A 20,132-nucleotide genomic window follows, 5' to 3' on the forward strand; every position below is an offset into this window, starting at 1 on the left:
AGGTTTGGTGTGTTTGTCCTCTTTCAATTATAGAGTGTCAGCCCCCTAAGCAGAAAGACTTTAACCTTTCTCCTTTCCCCACCAAGTTATTTTCTCGTGGATGATTATTATTTTAGCTTCCTCCCTAGTCGATTATCTGGATGGAACCACTCCCCTTGAGTTATATCCTCATTGGGTTGAGTCTTGATTGACCGTTTCTTTCTAGATCTTACCTAGAAAGATACTTTGGGCCCCTTAAGAGTCTATTACCCAGTAACTGGTAATATTCTTCTTAATTGGCAATTTGTTACTTCTTGCCCAATACCCGGCAAAAGTAACCCTTTTCTTCCCAGCGGATTCGTTTTCACGTTTCCCCAAGAAGTATATCCTTGATATGTTCATCCTAACCAATGACAGATATTCTCATCTTTCGTATTATACCCATTAAAAAGGTAGTTGTAATCCCTATTTGTTTCCCAGAGAGTTAATCCTTGATATGTTCATCCTAACCGATGACGAGTTTCCTTCTCTTTGCGGTCTTTCGGTCTCTCTGATTTCTTTTCCTTTGTGGCAATATTTCCCCACATAGAGTTTATTTTTACATTCATATCATACACATCATGAGGTCTCTTAGGGACCAAAATTTGTTTCTATATGTTGTTATTTAAGCCCATTCTACTGAGTCGATACGAAGATTTTAACCTTCACCTCCTCAGTTAGAATGTCCTTAAATAGGGGTAGCTATAAGACCCCAAATTTGACCCTATGACCCCTCATGCTATCTCATCATATGCATTAGCATTGGGATCATACCTTGGCATTCTCCTTACCCCTCATCCATTAGGGTTTGTATTGGGAGATATCACCAAGCACCATGTGATTGTATCATACTTGTTATTTTACCATTTTTACGAATTAAAATACCAAAAATATGTCTTTGCATTTGCCTAACTCCTTTGTAGGTAGGGCACTTGATCACCTTTGATCTATCAAGTTCACATATAGGGTTTAAGACCCTCATTACTAAGAGCTCAACCAAGGAATGATCCACAATAGCTCTAGGCATCATATATGAGCTCCCATGATCTTTACATGTCATTTTGATCAAGAATTCTTCAAGAGTTTGGAATTGGTTTGCCTTGGAAACCCTGGTTCATCTAGGTATCTTGTGTAACTTCTTCACCAAGCTTCTTCACCAATTGATCAAATATTTCAAGGGACACTTCAAATTTCATCATCTTATTCATATATGATCTCCCATGAGTCCAAAAAGTCAAGAGAATTGCAAGTTATCAAGGTGGTTGATGGTGGTTGACTAGAGGAATTCATCTCCTAGACCCTATCTCCTACAATTTTCACCATATCAAAATGATTCCAAGATAAAAGTTATTCTAAATGACATTCCAAACAACTTTAATGTTGAGGTCTAGAGCTAGTTTTTCTTGGAAAGTCATTTTTTATGTTGAAAGATTATAGGTTATTTTGTCTAAACCCTAATTTGGAGGTCAACTTCCCAAGGCCATAACTTGCTAAATTTTTATGAGATGAAATATTTACAAGTTGCACAATCAAATTGAAGGTGTCTAATTCAAATTTTATGTTTGGAGGAAGAGCTAAATCAAATTTTATGAGCATGTGATATGAGGATACATTATAGGTCATTTTGGACCAATACCATTGAACAAGTGATTTTCCTCAACTCCAAAAATGCATAACTCATTCATCCCAAATCTAAATTAGGTCACATTTGTGACCATTTTGAAGGTTTTTGAAAGAGATACAACTTTTATGAAGACACGTTTCTCATTTGATGCTTACATAAAACGTTAGCCAAGGTGGAATAATTGAACATATGGCTTGACACATAGAATTTTTTTTGACATGTTGAAATTTCCAAACTTCCACTTCAATATTCATCATGATACAAGCTCCAAATGGAAATGTGTTCAACATAAGAGTTGTTCCTCGTGATCTAACCTTTCCAAAGAGTCCAAATTCATTCATTTTGGATAAGGTTTGAGGGGTCTGTGTATGGTCTGAACATGGCTGCATCAATTGGCAAGGATCAATCTTCAAACAATTGCACACTTTTGCCTTGCACTCCAATCCACTTTCAGACTCAATCGCACTTGCATATGGACTTAATTAAGTAACTTCATGGGCCTGCACACACCCATGCAAGCATGCATCACATTTTCCAAATTTGGTAACATTTTGAAAGGTGTAAATAACACTTGCTTAATCTATAAATAAGAGGCCATTGCATCAGATTTGAAACCCTTGCGCGCCAACTTTGCCTCCCACACTTGAAACCCTCACATTTGAAAGGAAAACCTAAGAATTTTCACTTGAAAATTGAGTTTGAATCTCACTGTTTGGAGATTCAAAAACTCCAGGATCCAAAGCTTTGTACCAATCCTAAGCCACTTCTGCAAGCTTCCTAAGCAAGATCAAACACGAATTGAAGCAAGAGAGATCAAGTTCTGCACAACATTGAAGGTATTTTCCAAAAAAAATCTTCTCTTAGATTCTCTCTCAATTCTCATCAATTCTCTTGGATCCTTGGTTGTCTGAAGTCCTACCAATATAGGCAAGAAGATTGAGTTGCTTTGAGCTCAAATCGAAGCAACTCAGTTCATGTACCTCAAATTTCAACTCCATGTATCTCTCAAAAGGCCTTACTGGAGAAGACGGTGTCGGTGACGAACTTTCAGATAAATGACTCCAAATTTCCTCCTCGTTACTTCCAAATCTTTCTTCTTCTTCTTCCTGATTTGAGAGTGAGAGAATTAGTGAAGGTTTAGCACAAGCGGGATTGAAGCTCTAATGCTGAGCTTCAATTGATTCTGGAAAGTGCTTGTGGTGAGGGTGAGAGAGAGAGATTCGAAGATGATTTCAGAGGATTGAAGGTGATAATTGCCAAGCCCTGGAAATGATGAATGAGATGATGATTTATAGTGGTTAGGCTTGGGATTAATGTGGATTGGAGTAAGTTAGTGTTAGGTTAGGAGTTAGCTTAGGAATTAGTTGGAACGAACTCAGTGAGTTTGCAGTTAACTCCCTGAGTTGGGGAGTCAGTTAATGATCCAAAATTGGTTAATTGATTGAATTTGGGTGATTTCAATAGTGACTGGTTCTAACAGGTTGACTTCAAGTGGGTTTGGCTTTGAAGTTTTAATTATGACTTGTTATTTAATGGGCTCAGGTGCAGGTGTAGTAAGCGGGTTTAAGTGTGACTTGCAACTGTAGGTTAAAACATGTTTAGGTCTCTTACTTGTTTTTATTTCTCTTGGACTATGTGGCATTGTGAGGGCTTGTTAAATAGGGTGTTATTGTAAGCTTTGTGAATGGATTAAGGAATATGAGATGACCTGAAATATGCTTGAACTGCAGGGTTGATGGGGTCTATGGTGCAACAAAGCAATGGGTTGATACTTGCTTACTTTTTCTATAGCTAATTTGGTTCAGTGGCAATGGCTTATTGACTTTCAGGCTATACATGGTTGCATAATGTTGTTGCTCATAGGTATGCATCAACGACCTTTTTTTTGTAGGATTGGTGATGCACTATGCAAAATGTTGTGGTTTGCTTGATGTCGTAAGCTAGCAGGATTTAGAAGTTTAGATGGCCTTGAAGCCTTTGCCTTGGTATGTTGAACTATCTAATGCCAGCTTCTATGTCACATTCTTTGGTCATGAATATATGTTGCTTGGTGTTTATGTAAGTCATTACTGTAACACCTCAAAATTTGCTCTCCTCTTCTTGAGACTAGTTTGGGGCATTGCATTTCATGTTTTAGGGTATTAGGCATTGCATTTTGCATCTCATATGAAAATGAGAAGGTCATCCTCCAAAGTTTTTTCAAAGATGGGGAAGTTAGGTGATTCAAGCCTGAAGGTATTTATGAATTTATCATCATCCATTTGAGGGTATGGGTTCCAATTGGGGTTTCTTGATTCTTCAAAGGTCTTGAGCATCATCTTATCTGCAAGGATATATCACCATCATCATGGTTCTATCCTCATCAAAGGTTTCAGAATTCATCCTCAAGTTCCTCTGGATTAGGGTTGTGACCTCTAGTCAACCCTAATCAATGCAATTCTTCCAACTAGGGTTTCTCAAAGAGATGAGGTATTTTCTTGGGATGAGAATCACATGATTATTATAAGGAGCTTACATGAGCTAGGGTTGCATTTTGAATCAATTTTACCAAGTGGTAGAGGCAAGTTGATCAAGACATTTCAAGGTCATCTGAGGACCAAAAGTCAACTGTGCAGTCAACTGAGGGCTATGAGGTGGGGAAATGAGTTGAGACACCTCAATCATGTTCAAATGGGGTCTATTAGTCATTCTAAACATCCATCTTGAAGATTCAAAGGTCATGGCAAAAGTTACTAAAAATGGAAAATGACCTATAATTCAAAGTTTCCAAATTTGGCAAGTTTTTAGTCCACTTTCAACTTGACTTTTCAATATCAAAGGGATTTCAAATGGATTTTTGGTGAACATGAAGGTTGTATGTCTTTGTCTCCCCTTTCCATAAAGTCCTAATGCATGTCCATGTGATGGATGGTTGAGGAGTTATGGTCATTTGATCACCAAGTGTGCATGGAAATTCAAAATGGCATAACTTTTGATATAATGCTTCAAATTGGTTCATTCTTTTTGCAAAGTGCTTCTCATGTTCAAGGCATCTCAAAATGACATCATTTGACTCAATTGTGCAATAGGAATCATGGTCAAAAGTCACATTATTTCACATTTGTTCTAAGGATGATACCATGCTACAAATCAAGATTTACAAAGAACCAAGGCAAGGCTTCACTTCAGCTTTCTTCATAGACCATATTTGAGTAAAAATGAGCCCTTGCCATGCATGAAAGAGGCGTGTATATTCCTTGCTTCACACATGTTCAAAATGAAGCAAATCTTCACCATTCATTCTTGGCTTAAGATGCAAGCAAAACAATCTTCAAATCCTAACCCTTGGTTGTTCTTGAGTGGATTAAAATCATAGCATGGGGTTGAACACGTACATTATGGCCATGTGAGCTCAATTTGCATTTTTGCAATTGGCATGGTAACTCACTAATCATGATTAGTAAAGGGCTAAGATGATTATCAGTGTCATTAGCAAGGAGTATAAGTAGAGAAACCCTAATCATAACTGCCATAACTGCATTTTTCAGATCTAGAATTGAAGAAACTCTCTCAAAATCTCTCTCTTCGAATTTGCATTTTCTTCACACAAATCTCAAAGATTATTGCATATTCTTGATCCTCATGCTTCACTGATCAAGAATCATCCATCGTTTAGTGTAATTCTTCAAGAAATCGAGTAGTTCAAGTGTATTATCATGATGAACGGATTTGGAAATTGAGGTGCATTCAAGAGGTTTCATCCATTTCTTTTTGCATAAAGCTTCAAAGGAAGTTCAAAGGAGTTGATCTGGAGCAGCTGAGCTTGTGAGATCGCGATTTCAGAGATCTCCATTTCCAGGTGACTTCATTTTCACTCTCTCCTTTTGCTGATTTTAGGTTATAGGATTGAAGATCGTGTTGTGTAGGTCATGAATATATGATTAGAATTGAGATTGAGTGAGAATTGAGGACATAGTCGTGACTGGAAGTTTGGATTTGAAAACTTCTCTTCTTCGATTTGCCAAACCTAGGAAGAATTAGGAGAAACTAAGGTGATATTTGCAATCAGCATGGAAAAATGAGGGGAATGGTGGTGGTCTGGTGAATTTCTGGAAAAAATTTAGGTGGCGCCGCCGTGGGAGCCACCGGGGACTCGTCGGAGAAGACGACCGGAGCGGAGCTCCGGCGTCTGTGTCATGGCTAGGGTTTGCTGAGTGTGTGCCATGTGGTGCCTTGCGTGGAAGAGTGATTGGATGGTGTTCGTTTGACCAAGGCCACGCGAGCGTTGAATGCTGACTGGGTGGATGACTGGGATTAATGAAACAGTGCGTTTCATTTGTTTAAACATGGACCGTTGATTTCAAAGCGCGCCAGATCCAGTGGCTTGTGATTTTTCTGATTTAATTCAAATATTTCATTTCCCTCCATTTTCTATTTTTTATTTCAATTATTTTGGTCATTTTGTTTAATTCATAAAAAATCCAGAAATTGTCCAATTGAGTCCCAATTTTTTTTCATAGTTTTGTATTTGCGTCTACTTTTTTATGGTGTTGAATTCAAGAATTTTTGATGTCTGGATTTTTATGTGTGAATTTTTGAATCAATATTGTGCCAAATTGACCTAGTGCATTCAATGCATTGTGAAATCCTCAATTTTGAGCTTTTTGATCCAATTTTTTTGCATACATGACATGAATTATTAGTCACTGGTTTGGATTTTTTTCTCACCTGTTATCATCATTTTTGACACATAGAGAAAAATGTGACAATTTGTGTCACATTTTTGACATTGAATTGGTGCATTTTTGTTCACATAGCATTTGCATCATTCTGGACTTGATCTTTTACATATTGAACATTCATGGGATAGGGAACTCATACAAAATATCCTAAAGTCATTGCATGCATTTCTGATTTGATATGAATTTTCTAAGTTGGAAGTTCATTTTGTGCATATTTTTGGTCATTACATTACATAAGCAAGTTGATATACCTGATCATTGATTTGATGCTGGTCCTTTTGAGGACATTGGAGGGAGTGTTTGAATGTGTGATGTGCAAAATGATTGGTCCTGGATTGGTCATTTGGTTAGGTTTTGAGTCTTGTCTTTGTACTAGAGTTTTGACCCAGTTTTAGGGTTTGTTTTTGGTCCATTCTTTGACTTGGTTTGGGGTCTTCTTTGCGGTGTGAGCCTTTGCCTCTTTTGCATTGGTTTGATCCTTGATTTGTGATTCAATTCATCTCCTGCCATTGTTTGTTTATGCTTTGTTGTGTTGGATTGGATATACATAAACTAACTTTGTCGCTTTTTTCAGGTGGATACTCATCATTGATGATTGGGTTTGTTCTCACCTTGTGAGATACAAATGCATTGAGTTCTGACCTATTTCTGTTTTGTAGGGTTTTAATTGATATGGTGAGCTCATGAGCTTGTTTGAGTGCTAGAGCACTTATGCATTGAATTGTGTAACTGTTAGAGGGTTTCACTGCTTGTCTTCTGGTTTTACAATTGAACTATTAACTGTTTAGTCTTTGTACAGGTACCTTAGTTACTTACTTGCTTTAGCTCTTGCTTGAGCATTGGGTTGTGGTTGACACACCACTCAGGTAGTTAGCTTCTTACTTCATGTAGTCTGGAGTCTTGTCACCTTTTTGGCAAGCATTTTGTTGGCAAGTCCTCCTTCAGAGGCTCTGTTTGTGTTTGTTTAAAATTGTGCCCAAAGACCTCCAAGAAGAGGCATGTGTTATATTTGATAAGACCTCCAAGAGAAGAGGCAATTGATGGAAGTTAGGGATCTGTAACCGATCCCTCGTTATTCAGTGTGTCGTTCTTTATGCTCGCACTACGTGTTGATGCTTCTGAACATGTGCCCCAGATCTTTTGTCCAGAGTCCGTCAAGTGGAAAAGGATCCCACTTTCTGGACCCCCACGCTTTCTGTGTCATGAGCTCACCCTGGCCAGGGTTAAGAGCTATGAGGTCTCACCCTCATTACCATTTTGATCTGCTCACCCTGACGTTCAATGTCAGTGGTTAAGAGCCCATTTGATTACCCTTACAGTTTGGCTTGTTTGTCGAGGTTGATATGACCCCTCTTGACTAAAGCCCACCCATTATTTGAGACTCTTGTATGGATATAGTGTGTGATGCTTGTTCACTTGTGTTGGTGTGTTTATTTGCTTTCCTCTTCTCATCTCCATTTCTGCAGGAGTCGTACGATTAACTTCTGAGGAAGTTGAACGTATGTAGAGTTTAGACTTGAGTTGACTCGCTTCTAGAGTGAGTTAAGTTCTTGTTAGAGACCTCAGCTTAGGGATATTGATTGCATGACAACTAGTAGGCTCGAGTCTTAGTCTCCCTATTAGTTTGTTGTTTCCCCGGTCTCTGGTTAGGAGAGTGTTTTACCCCTGGTAAGGGGAACCACGTCGCCCTGATTCTCATACCAGATGAGATACGTAGGCAGGAGGTTGAGAGCAATTTCTTTGTTTTCACGTGTGTTCACCCTTTTCTTTGTTTTCGCGTGTGTTCACCCTTTTCTTTGTTTTCGCGTGTGTTCACCCTTTTCTTTATTTTCGCGTGTGTTCACCCTTATTCTCGACTTGTGTTTACCGTTTCGAGTCTTTGTTTCCGACATTTGCTGGCGTTGGTATGAGTACCCGTTTGTTCAGCGTGTGTGTGTGGTATGTTCATACCTTGGATTTCTTCTGTTATTAGTCGGGGTTCACTAGTTGGGGTTCACTTTGGTTACCTGTTATCCGTTCGGGGTTCGCCTATATTGACTTGGGGTTCATAATTGGGTTCATCTTCGGGGTTCATTTGTGACGATTGTTCTTCTTTGGGGTTCATATCGGGGTTCATCTTTGGGGTTCATATTGGGGGTTCATCCTTGGGGGTTCATTTGTGAAGATTGTCATTCATCTTTGGGGTTCATATCGGGGTTCATCTTTGGGGTTCATTCGTGATGATTGTTATTCACTTGGGGTTCATATTGGGGTTCATCTTTGGGGTTCATTTGTGGTGACTGGTATACATATCGGGAATCTATTCTGGATATTTTGTTACTTTGTTGGGGTTCATTCTGATAACCTTTTTCTTTGGTGTTTGCTGGTTAGTGTTTGTTATTGATAGGAGTCGGGTGTAAGTCCATGTATTGGCATTCTGTTTCCTTTTTGTTATTGTTGGGAGCCGGGTGTAAGTCCATGTATTGGCATTCTGTTTCCTTTTTGCTATTGTTAGGAGTCGGGTGTAAGTCCATGTATTGGCATTCTGTTTCCTTTTGGGTGTTTCTTTTGACGTCTCAGCGTCCCTTTTTTGTGTCTTGTTTAAGCGTGCGTTAGCCGAGCTACGAGTGCTCTGATTCTCCTCTAGATAGAGAAGACACGTAGGCATAGGACGCGATGTCTTAGCGAGCATGTCTCCCTTTCCCGAACTACATTGACTCTGATGTTTGTTTCTGACAAACTACGTAGGCCCAGGATGCGACATCCTGTCGAGTCCACTTCCTCCGTCTTCTTTCTCTCCCCCACCTATTTATCGTTCCAGTTTGTGCAGATTCTTTGACCAGTTTAATAACAACCCTTTCCTTCTCTTAGAGCTATCTTTTGAGCGTGGATCCCGTCGAGTACGGCGGACGTGAGGGGTGCTAACACCTTCCTCTTGCGTAACCGACTCCCGTACCTTGTAATCTCTGGTCATAAGACCGTTCCTTTCCCTTTCTTAGGTTAGTCCTGCGCTCCCTTTCCGTCATAGGATGAATAGCGCCGGTGGCGGCTCTGTATTTTCCCTGCCGGTTGTTTTTCGCGTTGCGACAGCTGGCGACTCTGCTGGGGACTGGAGTTGACCTCTTGCTGGTCCATCTTCCCTAAGCGAGTCAATCCTAGCGCTCTCTAGCATAGTTTTTAGGGTAGTTTGGGTTGCTTTTACTGCTTTATTTATTGCATTTGTGATTATTATACTGTGATTATATGTATATCTGCATATATGTTTGCATGCATCATGTTATCACTGTGTTGGATTCTGGACAGACGTGGTTCCTCTGATTTAGGGGTGGGTGTTCTGAATGGGGCTAAAACCCAAGCTCGAGTGTACACCTAGGATTAGCATGGTCTCATGTTTCCTCACATGTTAGATCAACATGTTGTTGCAACGTGACATACCACAACCGGATGAGGTTCTTTTGAGAGCTCTTCCTTGTGGAGTTTCTACTATGGTTGGGTTATCTCTTTTGAGCCGTTGACTTTGGTGACCGTTCTTTCCCGGATCTTTGGTGTAGGTGATCTTATGAGAGCTGCACGGCACACCCGAAAGGGCAAACCCGTTGAGTATCTCGTCCGATTGTCGAGACCGATTATCCGCCTTAGGATGACCTTATTAGAATTCACCTGTGAGGGGAGGGGTTTGACTCCTGCAGGTACATGTTCTGTTGGTGACTCTTTGATGGTGACCTTGGTTCGGTTCATGATCTGGGTTCTATTTATAAGTTGGGTTTATGGATGTTTATTTCTGACACGCCGAAGTTCTGTCTGTGGTATTTATTGGCGGGTTCCGTTTATTTCGGATCCCCCGGGTTAGAGGTGGGGTTACTTATTCAGATGATCTTGTTACTGTCCGTTTAGTGATTTTCCTGTGATGATGGTGATGTATTCTTCGGTTCCGTTTATTTCGGATCCCCTGAGTTGGATTTGTGGTTACTTAGTCCCTTGGATGGTTGTGATCAGTTCTGAGCCCGGAATCCAGTACAGTTGATGTTTAGATGTCTTGGAGGATGGCACTATGCATTGCATTCATGCATCTGCATCATTCCCATTTTACATTTATCCGCATCTAACTCATGTTTATCCATATGCAGGGTACATTCTTGATTGAGATTCTGGATGAGAGACATCCTTGTTCCAGGTATGAGGACCGACTTAAAAGATGATGTTGTCTACAGTTTCTTTGATCCAGAGATTAGCGTGTTGAAGGGCATGATAGCATTGATCACGCCTGACCATGTGGGGATGTTCCGTGAGGCTTATGGCAGCATTATGAAGATGGTTTTTAGGCTCACAGATGGGGATCGGAGTGCCATCCATACTCTTCTCCAGTTTTATGATCCGGGTTTGAGATGTTTTGTCTTCCCAGACTATTTGTTGGGACCTTTGATGGAGGATTATGCCGGTATTCTGGGCATTCGGGTCAGAAACCAAATTCCATTTTATGTTACCAAGGAAAAACCTGATATTGTTGAGATTTCTCGTGCTCTTTATTTGAGCCCGGAAGTGACTAAGAAAGGTTTGAAGGAGAAAGGGAAGTTGCCCGGTTTTCATCTGAGTTTCTTGGAGGCCAAAGCCAAGGAACATGTTGTTTTGGGTAATTGGAAGACTGTTTGTGCTTTGCTTGCCGTAAGCATTTATGGAATTATTCTGTTCCCTAATCTGACGAATTTTGTGGATATTAATGCCATCCGGGTGTTTGCTCAGAAGAATCCCATTTCTACCTTGATTGGGGATGTTTATTATTCGATCCATAATCGGAACGAGAAGCGGTGTGGAGGATTGGTTAGATGTTGTGCTCAATTGTTATATAAGTGGTTCATGGGATATTTTCCTTTCAAGGGTGCCTTTGTCTTTCTTGACCATACGGTAAATTGGGCAACCAAGTTGATGGGTTTGTGAGCCAAGGACATAGCTTGGACTCACATTGATGTAGCTGGACGAGATTTTATTTATAGCTGCGGGAGTTTTCCCAATGTGCCCCTTATAGGAGTTCAAGGGTGTATTAATTGTAACCCGACGCTTCTTAAGAGACAAATGGGATTTGCTATGGAGGTTCCTCCCCTCGAGCGTGAGATTCAAGAGTCTTTCTACTTCCCGGTTGAGGGTAATCAGTCATTGTTGGAGCAAGTGTCTGATGCATGGCGCAACATTCAAAGGAAAGGCATGATTCCTTTTGGTAGAGCTAATAACAGGTCTTTTCCTCCATTTGATGATTGGCTCAGAAAGAGGGTCGAGCTCACTCGTCTTCCATTTCCCGTGGGTGATCTTTGGTATCCGTTGATTGAGGAGCCACGCTCTTCTGTCAGTATGGAAGAATTTCTTGAGATGAGGAGGGCAAGAGATCAACTGCAAGCAGAGAAGACTGAGATAGAAATGAGTGTTGCTGGAATTCAACTGGCTAATCAGGAAATCAAGGGGAAAGCAGAAGACCAGGCTAAGAGACATACTCAGGAGGTGAAGCGTTTTGAGAAAGACACCGCCTATTATTATAAGATCAGCCAAGCTTTAGAGTCATCTACGAAGGAGCACGACCGTACCAAGGAGCAGTTGGCTAGAGCTTTGAAAGTCATTGAAGATGAAAAGAAGAGACAAGTCCTTGTGAAGACTCAGAGGGAAGCTAGAGCCAAAGCCCTTACCACAGAGTGGGAAGCGAAGCTGAGGGTTAAGGAAGAAGAGAAAGCGAAGATTATGGCCGAGAGAGATTACTATCTTACTGAGAGGGACCATTATTTCCGTCAGATGAAGATTCATCAAAAAGAGGTGGGAAGACTTCAGCAGGAGAACACTGAGCTCAGGTTCACTATGAAGTTTACCGGGATGGTTGATGATGCAGAGCCTTCTGTGGGACCTTCTTCAGATTAGATTTTTATTGCAGTTGTTATCATGTGTTGGGTTACCGTCAGGCATGTTGACGGAATTCACTTGCTCGTATTTCTTTCTGATTCTGGAGGATTGTAAAGTTGATTTGTATCTGATATGATATATGACTCTCGCACATGTTGCGCACTTTTGCTATACAGTGGTTATTATTGTTCAGTGATTGATCTGAAAGCTTTATTTGCTTTTCTGTGTTACACTTACTTAACACACACATGGTCGGGTGATATCTTTGCTAAAGGACAACTTTCAGTTCTGTACGACAAAGCCAGATGATTTATGTCAGAATGTTGCTGTCGAATTATTATCCGTCTCAATGAAGCCAGGATCGAAGGACAGAATGTTCCTCATACGGATAAACATTGCATTCATGCATGAATCATAATAACTTGTCCTCTATTTTGCAGGTGTCGGTTTCTAACGTGTTTGGTTGTTACAGGAATCATTGCTCGCGCACGCAGAATCATCCCTCTGCACGTAACTCGTCCGCACAGATACTTTACCAGACGCAACAAGCCTAGACTGATGGATCCATCCAACGTTGACATTCTCGAGCTGAAATAGAAAATGAGTGAGTTGATCAATGCCATGCAAGGGTTCTCCCTGGAGCAGAAAGCAATCGCCGAGAAGGTGGAGAAGCTTGAGCTGCCCTCGATTGCCAATGATGGCAATAGTCAAGAGGGTAACTCCAACCATGGTCTTGGTGGTTCTAGGGGTGGTGGCGATCCCAGAAGGAAGACAACTAATGGTGGTGTATTCATCAACAATGGTGGTGGTCTTGGTTTTGCTGTAGGCAGTGGCCCAGGTCATGTTGGCAACATTCTGAAGGAAACTCAGTTTTCTCCTTTCTTTGGGGCTGTGGAGGATAAAGAAGAGGATCAGTTCTCTATGGTGAATGAGCAGTTCGGTCAGTATGGTGTTCAACCGTCGAACAAAGAGATTCAGGTACTAGCAGAAAATATTAGGGCTCTGGAAAGCCATACCACTCCTGGGACTATTGACATGACAAATATGGGACTGGTTGAGGGGATTGTGATCCCACAGAAGTTCAAGATGCCCACGTTTGATAAGTACAATGGAAGTTCTTGCCCGGAAACTCACCTTCAGGCCTTTGTTCGAAAGATATCTGCTTACACCATGGATCAGAAGCTCTGGATGTACTTTTTCCAGGATAACTTATCTGGCGGGTCTCTCGAGTGGTACACCAAGTTGAGATCGTCAAATATAAAGAGCTGGCAGGATTTGGGGGATGCTTTCTTCAAACAATACCAATTTAACGCTGACATGGCACCAAGCCGTACCCAGTTGCAGGGTATGTCTCAAAAGCCGAACGAGGGGTTTAAAGAGTACGCACAAAGGTGGAGAGAGTTGGCTGCCAGGGTTCAACCTCCATTAGTGGATCGGGAGATGTCAGATTTGTTCATGGGTACTCTTCAGGGGACTTTTGCTGAGAGGATGGTGGGATGTCCAGTTACTGGTTTTGCGGATATAGTAGTGGCTGGTGAGAGGATTGAAAGCTGGTTGAAAATGGAAAAAATACAAGGAAATGCTCCGTCGTCTGGATTGAAGAAGCCCTTCGGAAATGGTCAGCGCAAGAAAGAGGGTGACTCGAGTGCTGTGTATGCCCAAAGAGGACACGGCAGGAATCATTACTACCAGCATACTGCTGCAGTAACGATTCCTGCTGATAATCAACCCGCACAACAGCAACAGCAACAGCAGCCACCTCAGCAGAGAACACAAAGGGCTGGGTACCAAGTTAGGGGAAGGATGGCAGATTGCCAGTTTGATAGGCCACCCATGACGTATGCCCTTCTGTTGAAGAAGTTGAAGGATCTCGGGTTGGTACAGTTGAGGACGTTAGCTCCGTTAAGACCAGATCAGAGGCCTGCAAATTATGATGAGAACGTCAAGTGTGAGTTCCATTCTGGTGCTCCCGGGCACAATATTGAGGGTTGTAAAGCCTTTAAGCATGTTGTCCAAGACTTGGTGGATTCCAAGGCCATCAATTTTGCACCATCGCCGAATGTTAATGCTAATCCCATGCCAACGCATGGTCAAATGGGGGTGAATGTAATTTCTGAGGATAAAAGTAAAATCGGGGTGACGGATGTAGATCAGTTGAGGACCCCAATGTCTGTGGTCAAGAGACATTTGTTAAAGAATGGAATTTTTCCTGGTTGTGGTAATTATTGTGCTGCTTGTGCTGTAACTGCAAATGGGTGTGTAATGTTGAGGGAGACGGTTCAGAAAATGATGGATGAGGGAAGTCTCCGATTCGAGAAAGTTGCCTTGGAGAATGAGGATATTTCAACGATAACCATCTATTTCGATCCTGTCCACTTGTCAGTGTCGGCAGATGTGGTTCCAATTACCATCACGGTACCTGGACCTATTTCGTATGAAGGTGATGGTGATGTGCCATGGGACTATGGTGGTGATGTGTATTGCAATGGGGAAAAGCAGGAAGATCAGGCTGCAGTTGATACTGCCGTTTCAAAGGTAGACAATGTCGGGCTTAGTGGTTTCACTCGCAGCGGAAGGTTGTTTGCACCTAACACGTTGAGAGGTGGTGATGTAGAAAAAGAACAGAGAGATAAGGCAGAGGCTTTAGCCAGGGCAAAAGGAAAGCAGGTGGTGAATGAGGATACTCATAGAGCGGCACAGGCGCCTGTTGAGCCGGAAAGTGAGTTTGACGCTGAGGCCGAGGAGTTTTTGAGAATTATTAAGAAGTCTGAGTACAAACTTGTTGATCATTTGCAGCAGACTCTGTCCAAAATTTCGATCTTATCTTTGTTGTTAAGTTTAGAAGGTCATAGAGATGCTTTGTTGAAGATCTTGAAGAAGGCCTACGTCCCGCAGGAGATTACAGTCAATCAATTAGAGACAGTGGTATCAAGTGTTAATGCCAGCCATGGGTTGGGTTTCACTGATCTCGATCTTACTGTGGACGGGCGCAATCATAATAAGGCACTACACATTTCGATGGAGTGTAAAGGAGCTGTGCTTTCGCATGTTTTGGTTGATACAGGCTCGTCACTCAATGTGTTGCCTAAGAAGGCCTTGGCTAAATTGGACTGCGAGGGATTGATTTTGAGGCCTACTGATCTGGTGGTTAGAGCGTTTGATGGCTCTAAAAGGGTTGTGTTCGGGGAAGTTGAGCTCCCCGTAAAGATTGGTCCTGAGGTGTTCGAATCTGTGTTTTATGTCATGGACATTCAGCCGGCGTACAACTGATTGTTGGGTCATCCATGGATACACGCTGCTGGGGCAGTAACATCAACTCTACATCAGAAGTTAAAGTATGTCTTGGATGGGCAAGTCGTGACAGTTTGCAGCGAGGAAGATATTTTTGTCAGCCAGTTGTCTTCATTTAAGTACGTGGAAATGGACGGTGAAATATTTGAAACACCAAGCCAGGCGTTTGAAACCGTCAAGGTGGAGAATGCCGTTTTCGCTGAAAGAGAGAAGAAGCCGTCCATTGCTTCTTATAAACAGGCTGTGGATGTGGTGAAAAGTGGAGAGGCCCCAGGTTGGGGAAGAGTGTTAGATGTTGCGGTGAAGGAGGATAAGTTTGGGATTGGTTATCAGTCAGGCCGAGGCTCGTCTGGACAAAATGAAGGTCGTCGCCAACCGTTCACATTCACCAGTGCTGGAATGCTAGATCCAGGCCGCATCTGTGTTGTGGGTGAAGAGACTGACAGTGACTGCGAGCTCGACTCGTGGATAAAACCGTGCGTACCAGGAATGGAGATCCAGAACTGGAAAGCCGATAAGATCATCACTGTCACTCTGCGTGAAGAGTAATATTTCTGTTTGTTAATTCTGTTTGCATGAAAGCCATACGTTTCGTCTGAAACGTAATGGTCCATTGTAAGGGCTACCTCATGTGTTTCATTTTTCATTATTTGCATCATTAATAAACGGATGTTTTTCGCATCAAAAGCGGTGTTCTCTGTTTTTCATTTATTTTTGCAGTTTAAAAAATAATATAATAAAATGGAAATGTTTGTTTTCATTTTCCTCCCTTTTAATTCGTCTCGTTCCGACCCTAAAGCAAGGCATGAATCAACATTCATGCAGATGTGATTATTCTCCGGATCTCATTGATGACAATTCTGTTACACCCCCATATGACTTCGACAACCCGATCTATCATGCCGAAGAAGAAGGCGAAGAAGATTGTGAACTGCCGGAAGAGTTAGCCAGGTTGTTGAAACAAGAGGAGAAGGTGATTCAACCGCACGAGGAGCAAGTTGAGATTGTTAATCTGGGCACCGAGGAGGTCAGAAAGGAAGTAAAAATTAGGGTCGCTTTGGAGATGAATGTCAAGAGCAGAATGGTAGCACTGTTGAAAGAGTATGTTGATATCTTCGCCTGGTCTTATGTCGCATTACGCGAAAAACCGGCGGGAAAACGAAACAACAGAGCCGCCACCGTGCGTTATTTATCCCAAAAGAGGGAAAGGAAACGCTCAGAGTAAACCTGGAAAAAGCATGGTCTCGCGACCAAAGAGAATGGGATCGGGAGTCGGTTATGCGAAGGGAAGGTATTAGCACCCCTACGCATCCGTCGTACTCGACGGGATCCACGCACAATAGGAAGGAAAATGGTTGCTAAAACACTGCTCAAGTAAACATCTATACAGGCTGAAAGAGACACAAGAAAACAAACAAGACTGAACTCGGCGGGATATCGCATCCTGGGCCTACTTAGTCTATCAAGCATAGACATCAGAGTCAAAGTAGTTCGGACAGGGGAAACGACACATGCTCGCTAGGATGTCGCATCCTATGCATACGTATCTTCTTTGGACGAAGGAGAATCAGAGCATTCGTAGCTCGGCTAACACGCACACAAACAAACACAGGCAAAGGCAAACGTGGAGCCTGAATGCCAATCACTGGGCTTACATCAGCATCCGAACCAAAACACACACAAGAAGGCAAACATGGAGCCTGAATGCCAATTACTGGGCTTACATCAGCATCCGAACCAACAAAACCACACTGGAACCCGAACGCCACTCGATGGACTTACATCAGCTTCCAAGCACACAACAACACAAAACAAAGACACAGGCGACAAGTCGCTAAGGAGTCAGGAACTCGAGCCTAGCGACTGTCAAGCAAACACACAAAAAGAAAACAAAGTGCCCGGAGAGACCTCGCACGGTCTCCTGCCTACGTACCTCATCTGGTATGAGGATCAGGGCGACGTAGTTCCCCTACGCAGGGACGCAAGGCTAGCCTAACCAGATGATAGAGGGAAACACAACTAGGGAGACTAACTCGAGCCTAGATGTTATCATGCGAGATTGTCCCTAAGTCAAGGTTTCTAGCTAACTGGCACAGGGAGCCAGCCTATCCTATTCACAAGCAAACAGTAAATCAAGCATTCACAAATAGCACACACTATATGCATACAAAAGGGCTCAATCAAAGGGTAAGACTGCAAGAGCAAGTCATCTGTACATGGGTGGTGTTAGCTCTTAACCTTGCCATTGAGGGGCTAAGGTGAAGCAGATGAAAGGTGAGTGAAGATAAGACTTCACAGCTCTTATCCCTGGTCAGGGAGAGCTTAAGACAAAGGAGCGTGGGTTCAGAAAGTGGGAACCCTTCTACACTCAAGACTCTGACACAACTGTACATTGTACAAGATCTTGGGTTTGTGTCCCAATGCATCAACACAGTGGTGTGAGCAGAGGGACGACTCAACAGAAGAGCGGGGGATAGATTGCATATCCCTTGGGTTCCGCCAATTGCCTCATTGAGGTCTTTACCTGCTTGGCACAAAAGTAAACAATCACAAACATCGCCTCTTAAGGAGGACTTCAGACAGGTGCCTGGCCAAGTAACAGGCCAGGTCTTCCAGACTACATGGAGACAAGAATGTTATACCTCAGTGCAAATTGCTTATCAAGCAAAGCAAAGCAATATTAGCAACTAATGTACCTGAAATCAATCAAATATCATCAGTATACCAATCACACAACTAAACAGCAAATGATTCAACAACTAGCTCTAAACAGACAAACACAATCCAATGCACCAAAGTGCAAGCAACTCAAAAGCCAAACATCCTACAAAACCAAACAAGTTAGTGTACAATGTCAAATGATATCTCAATCAAAAGTGAATCCACCTCCTTAAGGTATTTTGCCTCTTAACCTGAAAATCACATTCAAACATGAGATACAAGACCACTAGGACAAGCCTAGGGTCAAAAAGAAGGAAGAAAGTCAAAACAGCAAGTGAAACATGATCAAAATCAACATTAATCACATACAAAGAGAATCCAATTGGTCTCACATCTAAACCATACACCAACTTAATTTCATGCACAATTTAAATCAAGCTAGGCAATTATGAGTCATATAGGAGCAAACAGAATGATATCACTCAAACAAATACCTAAACAGCTCAATAAATTCCACAAAAATTCCAGCATAAACAGGACACATCCAATGAACTACATATCAATTTTCATGCCATTTGGACAACAGGAAGTAGGTCAATGAAAATCAAAAAGTCAGCAGACATCCAAACAAGTCAACACATGGTAGCAAAATGAGCATCAACTTCAATCACATGCCAAACAGTGAAAACAATTAAGAAATGAATGGGACCAAAGCCAAACTACACCTAAACATGTTATGAATCACTCCATCAAATTTCACATTCATATGATATAGTATGAGCATTTCACGAGACATGGAAGTCAAGTAGTCAAGCAAAGACCAAAAAATGCTAAACAGCAATCAAAAATCTCAATTAAATGGAAAATGAATCAACAATTCATGCAAAAATTCATGGTGAAACTAGACATATACAAGACACAGCATGCAAAATTTGAGACCAATTGCAAAAGCCTAGGAATGTCAAATAAATCCATGAAATTGACCTAACCTAGTGTGACACAAATTGTCACACTCAAATTAATAAAATCATATCTACCAATCCAGAGGTCCAAAAATCACAAATGATATACCAAAATCTCCAGGAATATGTCAAGAATCATCATATGAAATTTCAATTAATTTGGATAATGTATGAGTATTTCATGTTAAAAATGGTGAAACATACAAAAAATGCACACATGATAAAGATCAATATACCATTCCAAAATTCTACCAAGCACAACATGGACTATTATGCCTAAAAAATTCTAGAGAAAAATTGGGATCTAACAAAAAAATTGCCACCTAATTTGGATTAATATTGAATTTTCTATGATTTTTTAAAGTTTTGTTAATTATGTGAAATATTTATTTAATGGATTAATGTGATTAATTTACAGCAGTGGCATAACCGTAATTCTCGCTGCCATGGCCAAAACGGTACAATGTTTATTTATTGCGTGTCAGCGTGTGATTGGCCGGTATTTGGTGGGAAACAAAATTTGAAAAATGCCATGCACAGAAACGGATCTAACGCGGAAATTTCCCAGAACTGTTGCTGTTCGTCGTTGTTCTTCGCTCTTCCAGCTCAAGCTTCGGTTACGAATTTTTCTTCATGAAAATGCACAAGCGATATACCGTTGGAACCGTATGAATGCGTACGTCATGAATATATACATGAAATTGTCCAGAAGTTCGCATACAAGACGAATCGAGCGAAAGAAGTTTTGGTACCAACACTTTAATCCAAGATTTCTCTCTCAATAATTGATTAAAATCAAAACTACAAGCATCTCAGTATTCTACAATGAAAGATCTACAAATGCCCTATCTCAATTTGACAAACGGTTAGATTCGAATTCCAACCTTGTTCGATGGCAGTTGATGAATCTTTGCTCCTTTTGATCCAATTCGCGAAAACAGAAGAAGTATGTTGATTAGGAAGATGATTGGTACAACTTTGGTAGCTCAACAATAC

At 41.5% G+C, this 20,132-nt stretch overlaps 1 protein-coding gene across 1 annotated transcript; it reads left to right on the forward strand.

Annotated features, from left to right (window-relative positions):
• Positions 1–6,447: 6,447 nt before the first annotated feature.
• LOC127127997 (uncharacterized) lies at positions 6,448–16,160 on the forward strand. The gene is made up of 2 exons (XM_051057256.1): positions 6,448–7,229; positions 10,470–16,160. The coding sequence occupies exon 2, from the start codon at positions 12,823–12,825 to the stop codon at positions 15,490–15,492; it is 2,670 nt and encodes an 889-aa protein (XP_050913213.1). The 5' UTR covers positions 6,448–7,229; positions 10,470–12,822; the 3' UTR covers positions 15,493–16,160.
• Positions 16,161–20,132: the final 3,972 nt, after the last annotated feature.

Source organism: Lathyrus oleraceus, chromosome 3, assembly GCF_024323335.1.
Source record: "Lathyrus oleraceus cultivar Zhongwan6 chromosome 3, CAAS_Psat_ZW6_1.0, whole genome shotgun sequence".
Lineage (NCBI taxonomy): Eukaryota > Viridiplantae > Streptophyta > Magnoliopsida > Fabales > Fabaceae > Lathyrus > Lathyrus oleraceus.